Source organism: Somniosus microcephalus, chromosome 3 (assembly GCF_052327205.1).
Source record: "Somniosus microcephalus isolate GS21.2 chromosome 3, FLI_Smic_1.0, whole genome shotgun sequence".
NCBI lineage: Eukaryota > Metazoa > Chordata > Chondrichthyes > Squaliformes > Somniosidae > Somniosus > Somniosus microcephalus.
Window position 1 is genome coordinate 288,960,877 of NC_140989.1, and position 10,332 is coordinate 288,971,208.

General features: G+C 42.2%; 1 protein-coding gene across 10 annotated transcripts in view; it reads left to right on the plus strand.

The window, feature by feature from the left end:
• sgip1a (SH3GL interacting endocytic adaptor 1a) overlaps nucleotides 1-9,755 on the plus strand; it is a 286,659-nt gene extending 276,904 nt beyond the window's left edge. For 6 of the 10 annotated variants that reach the window (XM_085982720.1, XM_085982719.1, XM_085982721.1 and 3 more), the window contains 3 exons: nucleotides 1,350-1,414; nucleotides 4,705-4,869; nucleotides 6,695-9,754. In XM_085982720.1, coding sequence (XP_085838846.1) covers nucleotides 1,350-1,414; nucleotides 4,705-4,869; nucleotides 6,695-6,717 — 253 coding nt within the window. In that variant the 3' untranslated portion in view covers nucleotides 6,718-9,754. Of the gene's footprint in view, nucleotides 1-1,349; nucleotides 1,415-4,704; nucleotides 4,870-6,694 lie in introns of those variants that run through there. The other 4 variants (XM_085982717.1, XM_085982716.1, XM_085982718.1 and 1 more) reach the window with 2 other exon arrangements.
• The last annotated feature ends 577 nt before the right edge of the window (nucleotides 9,756-10,332 follow it).

Consider the following 10,332-nt stretch of genomic DNA (forward strand, 5'->3'; position numbering starts at 1 on the left):
TTGGAACTCTCTTCCGCAAACGGCAATTGATGCTCGGTCAATTGTTAATTTTAAATCGGAGATTGATAGATTTTTGTTAACCAAGGTATTATGGGATATGGGCCAAAAGAGTTAGATCGCAGATCAGCCATGATCTCATTGAATGGCGGAACATGCTCGAGTGGCTAAATGGCCTACTCCTGTTCCTATGTTGGTGGTGTTGATGCTGCTGGTGTGCCTGGTGCTGCTGGTGTTGGGGCTCATCATAGTCCGATTCTGAGGATCAAGGTGAGACAGTATAAATGGCACCCATGCTGATGGAATAGATGGCAGGTCAAGTAGAGATGAGAGAAGCAACCTGTCAATGGAGTGATAGGTTGTACCAATGAAGTGAGACTGGATGGCAACTTTACTGCAAACACTTGCAACCTGTAGAAAGCTAAATCTGTGCTGGGAGTGCAGTCATCAACAGTTTTTGCTTGAGGAATGTGATCAGCTATAATATGGGAGCTTTTATAGTACATTTCATGCTGTCATCTAATCAGCTGGAGCAATGGCCACTCAACTCCTGCCTCAGGCTGATAGACATGGCTTCCGAGCTGCGTGAATCCCGTGGGCAGCCAGGGAAATTTGAAAGGTAGGCTACAAAAGGTGCTTAAGGGTCTGACAAGTACCTGTTAATGATTTGAATTAGGTCGCCTGCCTCTGCCATTTGGGTCACTGCCGCACCAGCAAACATGCCCAAGGGAAAGGCGCGTGGGGACGGGATGATGGCGGGGTCCCGACCTGCTCCAACTTATTTCAAATTTCCTATCCGACCCGCCTCCAATTGTGCCCGCACGGACTCCAGAAGATTCCGGCCTCTGCCTCTATTTTAAAGCCAAGGATTCCCTTATGCCTTTTTAACAGCCTTCTCAACTTGTTCTGCCACCTTCGAAGATTTGTGTATGTACACCCCCCAGGTCTTTCTGTTCCTGCATCCCCTTTAAAATTGTACCATTTAGTTTATATTATCTCTCCTCATTCTTCCTACCAAAATGAATCACTTCGCACTTCTCTGCGTTAAATTTCATCTGCTATACAGTGACTCCTGCCAGAAAGTACATTCATGTTGACGTCATATAGGGTAGGGCTGACTCCACTGTGATATTCCTCATGGTGAAATAGCCTGCTGACCCTCACTGACTAGGCACACATGTTAAAAATGATCACTTAGGCAAGGTCCCAGTTCTCAGATGACCAAAATAAAAACCCCATTCCCAGCATGAATCAGCACCTTCAGGAGAGGAGGAACAACTTAGACAGGTCTTGTTCATCTCAGCAGTTTGAACTTTTGTAAGTAACCACCTGACTGGCCTTTGTTTTTCAAGGAATGCTGAACAACATAGGATACTTTGGAAGATCCCAGATATATCCCAGAAATCTGAAAATGGAGGTAACTCGAGAATGAAATTCTGCTATTGAACGAAACATTTTATTTTAGATCTCTATTACAGGCTCTGTTTCTGCTTTCACCAGTGTAAAAATAAACTTAAAAAATTGAAAATGGTTTGTTATGTACTATATTAACATAGCACTCGCCGCGGCTACCTTGCGAGGAGCCGACCAATGGTGCTCGCCAGCTGGGTTGGGGGCCCCGATTGTGCTCGGTAACTTGCTATATTGCATGTCAGTGTGTCCTATAGTGCATACGTGTCCTGTCACTGGATCCGCTCAAGGCCACTGACTGGCTCGGGGCCCTGTTCAATTGCATGGGTTGCACAGCCTTACATAGGTACGGAAATCGAAGAAAGGCCTATTTTGTTTGCTTTGGATGCATGCCCACTAATTGCTGGTTGGTATTTCACATAGAACCCTTATAGAAACATAGAAACATAGAAGATAGGAGCAGGAATAGGCCATTCGGCCCCACGAGCCTGCTCCGCCATTTAATGAGATCATGGCTGATCATCCAAATTCAGTACCCTGTCCCTGCTTTCGCCCATATCCCTTGATCCTTATAGCCTTAAGAAATATATCTAGCTCATTCTTGAATATATTTAATGAATTGGCCTCAACTGCCTTCTGTGGTAGAGAATTCCACAGGTTCACCACTCTCTGGATGAAGAAATTCCTCCTCATCTCAGTCCTAAATGGCTTACCCCTTATCCTTAGGCTGTGACCACTGGTTCTGGACTCCCCCACCATCGGGAACATCCTTCCTGCATCTAGTCTGTCTAGTCCTGTTAGAATTTTATAAGTTTCAATGAGATCCCCTCTCATTCTTCTAAACTCTAGCGAATATAAGCCTAATCGACCTAATCTCTCTTCATACGTCATTCCTGCCATCCCAGGTATCAGTCTGGTGAATCTTCACTGCACTCCCTCCATGGCAAGAACATCCTTCCTCAGATAAGGCGACCAAAACGGCACACAATACTCAAAGTGTGGTCTCACCAAGGCCCTGTACAACTACAGCAAGACATCCTTGCTCCTGTACTTGAATCCTCTCGTTATGAAGGCCAACATACCATTTGCCTTCTTAACCGCCTGCTGCACCTGCATGCTTACCTTCAGCGATTGGTGCACAAGGACACCCAGGTCTCGTTGCACTTCCCCTTTTCCCAATCTATTACCGTTCAGATAATAATCTGCCTTCCTGTTTTTGCCACCAAAGTGGATAACCTCGCATTTATCCACATTATACTGCATCTGCCATGCATCTGCCCAATCACCCAACCTGTCCAAATCATACTGAAGTTTCTCTGCATCCTCCTCACAGCACACACGCCCACCCAGCTTTGTGTCGTCTGCAAACTTGGAGATATTACATCTAGTTCCCTCGTCTAGATCATTAATATATATTGTGAATAGCTGAGGTCCTAGCACCGATCCCTGCGGTACCCCACTAGTCACTGTCTGGCACTCGGAAAAAGACCAGTTTATTCCAACTCTTTGCTTTCTGTCCGCCAACCAGTTCTCTATCCAAGTCAGTACCTTACCCCCAATCCCATGTGCTTTAGCTTTGCACGCTAATCTCTTATGCGGGACCTTATCGAAAGCCTTCTGAAAGTCCAAATACACCACATCCACTGGTTCTCCCTTATCTATTCTACCAGTTACATCCTCAAAAACTTCCAGTAGATTAGTCAAGCATGATTTTCCTTTTGTAAATCCATGTTGACTTTGTCCGATCCTGTCACTATTTTCCAAGTGCTCTGCTATTACATCTTTTATAATGGACTCTAGCATTTTCCCCACTACCGATGTCAGGCTTACCGGTCTATAATTCCCCGTTTTTTCTCTACCACCTTTTTTAAATAGTGGGGTTACATTAGGAACTGTTCCAGAGTCTATAGAATTTTGGAAGATGACCAGCAATGCATCTACTATTTCTAGGGCCACTTCCTTAAGTACCCTAGAATGTAGATTATCAGGCCCTGGGGATTTATCAGCCTTCAATCCCATCAATTTCCCGAACACCATTTCCCTACAAATATTGATTTCATTCAGTTCCTCCCTCTCATTAGACCCTATGTTCCCCGACATCTCTGGGAGGTTATTTGTGTCCTCCTTATAGCCAGCAGATGGTAGACTTTCATTCCTTTAGTCTGTGCTACATTCAAACTGAGGGCCCAAAGTTGAAAGAACAATTTTTTAACCCACTCCACCACCCAGGACTTTTGTTGAATTGTATTAATGTTCTTTTACTTTACTTTGTACTTTTATGAGTTGGGTTGGAACAGTGGCACAAAACATGGGCTCCTGTTCATGGAAGTGCATTCACACGGACAACTCCCCCACACTATCAGAAGTGCAATGTGATGACATGGCACCTCTCTACAGGGAAGGAAACTCAAAAGGCCTCGGTAAAAGCCTAGGAGCAGATCTCTCCTCATTGGGTAACATGGTGTAAGGATCCCAAAGAAAGCGATCACAATAGGAGTAAAACTAAATATGTGTTGAAACAAAGTTGCTGTTAATGAGTTATTTTTATGATACAATTCAAATGAAAACAGATAATGAAAATATTGAAAAAGGGTTGCCCTATTTTTCGAAAGGAATGCCTGGAAGACCCATGTGTCGTGACAGCATCAAGTTCAAGTGGCGCAATGACATTACACGAAAATGAAGCAATTACACTGTTAGTCATTAGAATCAAAAAAACTTTTCCAGTACTTTACAGGCAAAGTGTTGCAAAAGTGAACTATTCCCCCTTCATCCCTCAGGAGAGCCAGCAGTTATGGAGTTAAAGATGTCTCAATCATTAATTTATATTACAGCTTCAAACAAATAAAATTTGATTGACTTTTATTTGCAATTTAATTGCCCCCTTCCTGCATTTAGATTTACAAAGCCACAGACCAACTTTGTACAAATGGGAAGGTTGATGATCTGCTCCCAGCCCGACATCAATGCTGCTCTTGAGCAGATTGCAAAGTAGGGTACAAGAGTGACCCATAGATGACTGACCCTCCAGTCTTCCATCTCTCACAATGGCGAAGTGCCTGACCTGACATTTCTAAGTCAGTATGACTGATATGGGCAGCTCATTATCGTGGTAGATCATAGCTACTAACTTTCTCTCACCACATACACACACACACACACACACTGAGCCTCCAGTGTAGTGCAGCCCCATGTCATCTGACCTCCCTAATTTGTTTGCCAAAGGGAACTTATCACATTTTGAGTGTAAAGTTCCAGCCTCCTCTGTATACATGTTCTTCCGCTGGTTTCTTTTAGGTGTTGGATCTCTCCTGGCCAGGTTTCACCTATCCGAAGGTCCAAGTAAGCCTGCAACATTGGCTGTCCAGTTCACCAGCGAAGGGAGCACACTGTCTGGTGTCGATATTGAATTGGTTGGAGCAGGATATAGGTTTTCACTCATCAAAAAGAGATTTGCAGCAGGTAATTCTCAAAGATCATACAGTAGTTTTAATCATTTACATTATCTCATTGTAAGAAAAAAAACCTACATAGAATCATAGAATAGTACAGAAGGAGGCCATTCGGCCCATCAAATCTGTGCTGGTCTTTCGAAGAGCAATCCAGTAAATCCTACTCCCTTATGGCCCTGAAAATCCGCTTGGCCAACGATTCTGGTAGTTATGCCAGGATCACACCCACCTGGAACCTGGAGCGCTGACCCCAGTGGACTTTCTGGGGTCAAGAGGAGGTTCCCTCATCTCTCTGGCAATGGTGGGTGCCCACTGCATTAGGGGCACTGCCCCGCCTCATGTGAAAAAACAATTTACTCTCAAAACAAATCTTTAGAAGTGAAACTGTTGAAAAAGAATTGTTGAAATGACATTGAAAACAAGCTGGTTCATGAGGATAAATCTCCACCTCCTCCCCCCATTTCATCATAACTCCTCTAACAAGCACTTTGTTTCCTATCCTTCAGCCGGTTTCTTATCCATTTCCCAGGGTTCACCCTGAATCCCCACAGCTTTGGGTGTAATAGTCTTTTATCTGGAAATTATCAAAAGCCATTTTGGAAGTCAAAGTCCAACACATCATGTGGCTTACTACAGTCCACTTACTCAAAGAATTGGAGAAGGTTGGTCCAACAGGATCATCCCCTTCTGAATCCATGCTGACTGCTGTTAACCAAGTTATTGTTGTACAGACTGTTGAGACAATGGGCCAAATGGCCACCTTTGCTGTAAACCTTAATGGTTCTAAATCAAAATTGATAAAACACATTATATCCAAAATAGATGTATAGATGTTAACTGTATTATATCCATACCCTTTGTATTAAAAACCAGATTTTTTTCAAAGTTTAGAGAGATGAGAATTTACAGCGTACAATTATTATTTTGGGTATTCATTATGGTGCTTCGGTTTTTGATGTATTGCCAGAGACACTTTCCCTTATTTTAGGTACCAATGCCTGGGGGTCAATTTTCATTGCCTTCGTCTGGCGTTATAATAGGCCAGTAACAGCCTGAAAATTGGAACAGTAGTCTTATCGCCCCATTAACACCGGCAATGCAGCCAGCTCCATTTTGAAATGGGCCTACCACCGGGTGACCAAAGACAATAGGCCCCTTTCAATATGGAAATCATGGCCCTATGATGTAAATAGGACCTCGATTGCCATTTTAGGTTGGACATGGCCCAGTACCACGGGTGATGGAATCAAAGAGGACCGCTAAAGGTAAGTGTTGAATTATTTTTGTGGGCCCCAGAGGAGCTGTTCACCCTCCCCGATCACCTGCCCCCACCCCCACAACTTACCTTGCTGGCAGCTACCCTGAGACGCACATTTGGTGCCCCACAACTCGCCTGCCAGACTTAAGAGGCCAGGGCCTCAAAATCGTAGGGGCCTCTTCGCTGCTTGAACAGGCGACTGACCAGTGCGGCCAGTTGACCAAAAGTCAAAATATACCCCCAGGAATTTCTTGGCAACTTCTCCTGATCGGCCACATAACTTCAGCAGTAGATCATCAGAAACCCCATTTATGCATCTGTCCAAAGATTCCACTAAAGTTACGGCAACCGATTGACAGAACTCCTGAGGAAATTCCTAGAGCAAATACCCACATCCGAGATCAGGTACGGTACAGTTGGATATCGAGTGAAGTTCCTTCTACTCTGCCTCAATAATGTGCCTTTAACACTATTGTCAAAACACCACACCTGTGTTATCTTTTCCACACCAGCTATCCCTGTGGTCTGTCTGAATGTGACTCCAGTATTTGCTTATCTAGTTTTGTTTCTTTTATAGGGAAATACATGGCTGATAACTGAAGTCTTGCAACTTTGCCCAGTGTTCAGTGTTACTCACCGGACAGCTTTTTAAACACAAACAGGAGACGTTAAGGACAGAACCTGTAAACAAACTTTTACTCATTGATTTCAAACTTCTATTCCATGCGGCCAGAGCATTTCCAACAACAACCAGAAGTCAGAGTAACACCAGAAAACGCCGACCAGTCCTGCAGTATTATTATATGATCGATGTGACATTGGTAACATTTCGTATTTTACAGTGTAATAAATGTATTTGTAATTTGGTATTCACCTCTCCCCACACTCTTCACTCCAGAAGTCTGTATTTCAGCTGTTATAGGCATTTCAGAGATATCACAATTAACCTGTAGGTTATGTCTCTTCAAACATGTAGCATTGTATTTGAGATGAGTAGCATTGTCTAAGAAATATATTGCATTCTTTCAATTTTTAGCCCCTTAACCTACCAGTATTGATGCCAATTGTTTAAGATTTTTTTAAATAACTTTTTTTTAACCATTCCCATACACATATTTTTGATGTTGGAAAACTGCCCATCCTGGGATCTCCCGATTAGTAAGTAAGAATCATTTTGCAAAGCAATGCTATGTTTTAGAAGAATACCCTGTATGGTGGGTGAGAGAGAGGTGCAATAATATTGGATAAAAATATCTTGTTTCTACAGAGGGAGGGTCAGGCCTGTTAACTTTTCAGAGATGAAAAGAAAATCTACTGGATTCTATAACATAAAATGCAAAAGAGGTCAGTTAGAATCTGATAGAGAAAGGTTAACATTTCAGATGCGACCCTATGCTTAGGGTGCCACCTAAAATATTAATGTATCTTTCGGCTGCAGATTAACTTGCTGCACAATTCCAATGTTAACTTTGCAGTCTGGAATGTTATGTCAGTTTCATGTCAGTGCTGAAAGTTACAACGTTCTAATGTGAATACTCGTTCCGGCAGCTTCTTTTTAAAAAAATATTTATTTTGCTTTGGTGATGTGGTTGCAATTTTTACATAATAAAAAAGAAATGATTTAAAAGTAGAAAAAATGTTGCAATGTGAAAGAGTGGACATATTACCGCCTTGGATTTTATTTTTAAAGTTCTTCTATCATACATATACACAGAGCAGTGTTTTTTAAAATTCATCTTAAATCAGATTTGCAGTGGCACATTCGCTGATGATGCATTGTTTTAAAGCTTGGATTCTGTTTGGTATAAAGAGGGTATCGACCACTGGAAATAGCTTTCAATGTTTAAATGAACCTTCTCTCCCCAATCCACTGCCCCAGCAAAAAAAAAGTTTTGCATGACAGAAACTGGTACATGGTGTGATTTTATAATATTGATGGTTCCTGAATCATAGGTGGAGTACTATACAAAGTGTCTGGATAACATAATATAAAGAGACAAATATTTGGAACGTTCTCCACTGAACATATCTCCATCTTCTGGTCACTGAGTGATACTAAAGGAAATGTAAATCAAAGTGAAATATTTTAAAAGACAGGGTTAGTACGAAGGTCGCTGCTAAAAAGTTAGCGGCAATACTTGTAACCAGCTTATATCTGCAGTGAGCTGGCAACGGCACTTCTGCAGTTGGTGACAACGCGTGAATGTAAACAAAGCAGTGATCCTGCCATCGAAGGCAGCACCTGCAACTAAGATATGTGGTTTTGCCCATGTCTCAGATGGCAGCTTAAATACAAGTGGCTCGACATCAGGGGTGGCCAGAAAGCATTGGCTGCTGGCAGACTGGGCAGATGAAGCACTGCAGCCTCCCTGAACAGGCCCGTGAAGCAATTCAACTCCTGGTGACCTGTATAGACCACCTTCCCCAGCACCAGATAAAATAGTCGCTGTTTGCAACTTGAAAAGAACTACATGTATGTAAACTTTCACATGTGCGCCTCTTTTAAAGTCAATCCACCTAACTGAAGAAAGTGCTCTGCAATATAAATGGGCTGGCTGCTGCATTTGGGGCTGGGAGCCGATTTTAAATGAATCATAATTTGGTGCAGCATAAAGTTATTTTTCTCCCTTGATGTGTTCCTTCAGCGCTGATAAGAAACCAGGTGTTGCTCCTTTAGTGGTCTATTGCATACGGCACTGTACACATAATAATCAACGTTGGGTTCATTTTAGCTGTCCATCAAAATGATGTGAAAGACAAAGCAGTTGTCCTTTATATTTTTGGAGCATTGCAGCACTGTTCTGCACAGCTGCTGTGCAGCGTGAATGTACTTGTATGGATTCGAGAAAAATAATCAGGCCTGACCATTTCTGGCTGTCTTTTGCCTTATAGATTAGAATAGTTCTGTTGGCACTTCGATGGTCTCCTGGGTAAAGGCACTGCCGGCGATAAAAGTACATTGTGCAGACCAGAAAGTCCAAGGTTTGATTCTTGGTCTGTGTTCGTTAATCTCAGCTGGGCAGCAGTTGAAGTGCTAGAATTAGCCTTAGCGTCCCCTGGACTAGGGAGGGAAAAATTGGCCGGGAACCCAATCCCCGATTACTATGCAGTGGCTCCTACTGGAAAGAGCACGTATATGGATGTTGGTTGAGAACAGGATCATACCCTTCATAGTGGAATAGCTTGTCAACATTCATTGTCAGGGCATACACACACACACAAAAAGAATGGCTACTTGGGGCGAGGTACTGAAAGGCTTTTGGGCCTTTGAAACCATATCCCAGCATGAGTCAACACCTTCAGAAGAGAGGGAGAAAATTTGAACAAAAATAAGAAATAGCTCCGTTGATACTGTGTGCTATTTTGTAAATACTGATTTTTTTTATATATACATATATACAAATATATATGTCATTTCCTCAGTGGCTGTTTTCCCTGTTGGTTCATTGCACATAATTATGAATATGCAATTATGTTTTAATGTATTATGTAGTAAAGAAATGGTCTGGCCATTTATAAATCAAAAAATCTAAATTCTATACAGTATGGAAATTAAACTGTAATAACTGTTTAAAATGTTAAATGTCACTTTTCTTTGAAATTAAAATAAAGTTTAAAAAAAATCTGAATTGCAGCACATGTATAATTGCTTGCATTTTCTTTGTAATTCCCATTATTCAGATGATTTTTAGAATCAAACAGAAGGATGTCCGTGCTGAGGAATGGAACTCTTTTGACTATCTTGTGCATCCAGTGTCAGCATTAAGCCCTGCCAGGTGCAGTACATTTAAACGGCACTATGACTTTTTTTTTATTCGTTTATGGGATCAGGGCGTCGCTGGCAATGCCAGCATTTATTACCCATCCCTAATTGCCCCTTGACTGAGAAGATCACTGTCGTGTATTGATTGCAAGTTTGACACCAGTAAATACGGTAATGCAATGTGCGAGTTTAACACCAGTTAATACGGTAATGTAGTGTGCATTGCATTATGGGAATTACCCGGGAAAGCGGCAGTCAGCCATTTTACCAATAAAGAGAACATCGTAGTTAGAAGCCTGTCTGCCTGATTCTATGCTTGAATGTGTTCATACAACATTGGCAACGAGGATAACGAACAGGAATCATTTTAAATAGGTAGTTGCCCAAGTTTTAGTTAGCTAGGATGGAAAAGACCGGCATTCAAAATTTTGCATGTTTCGCCGAGCCAGTCG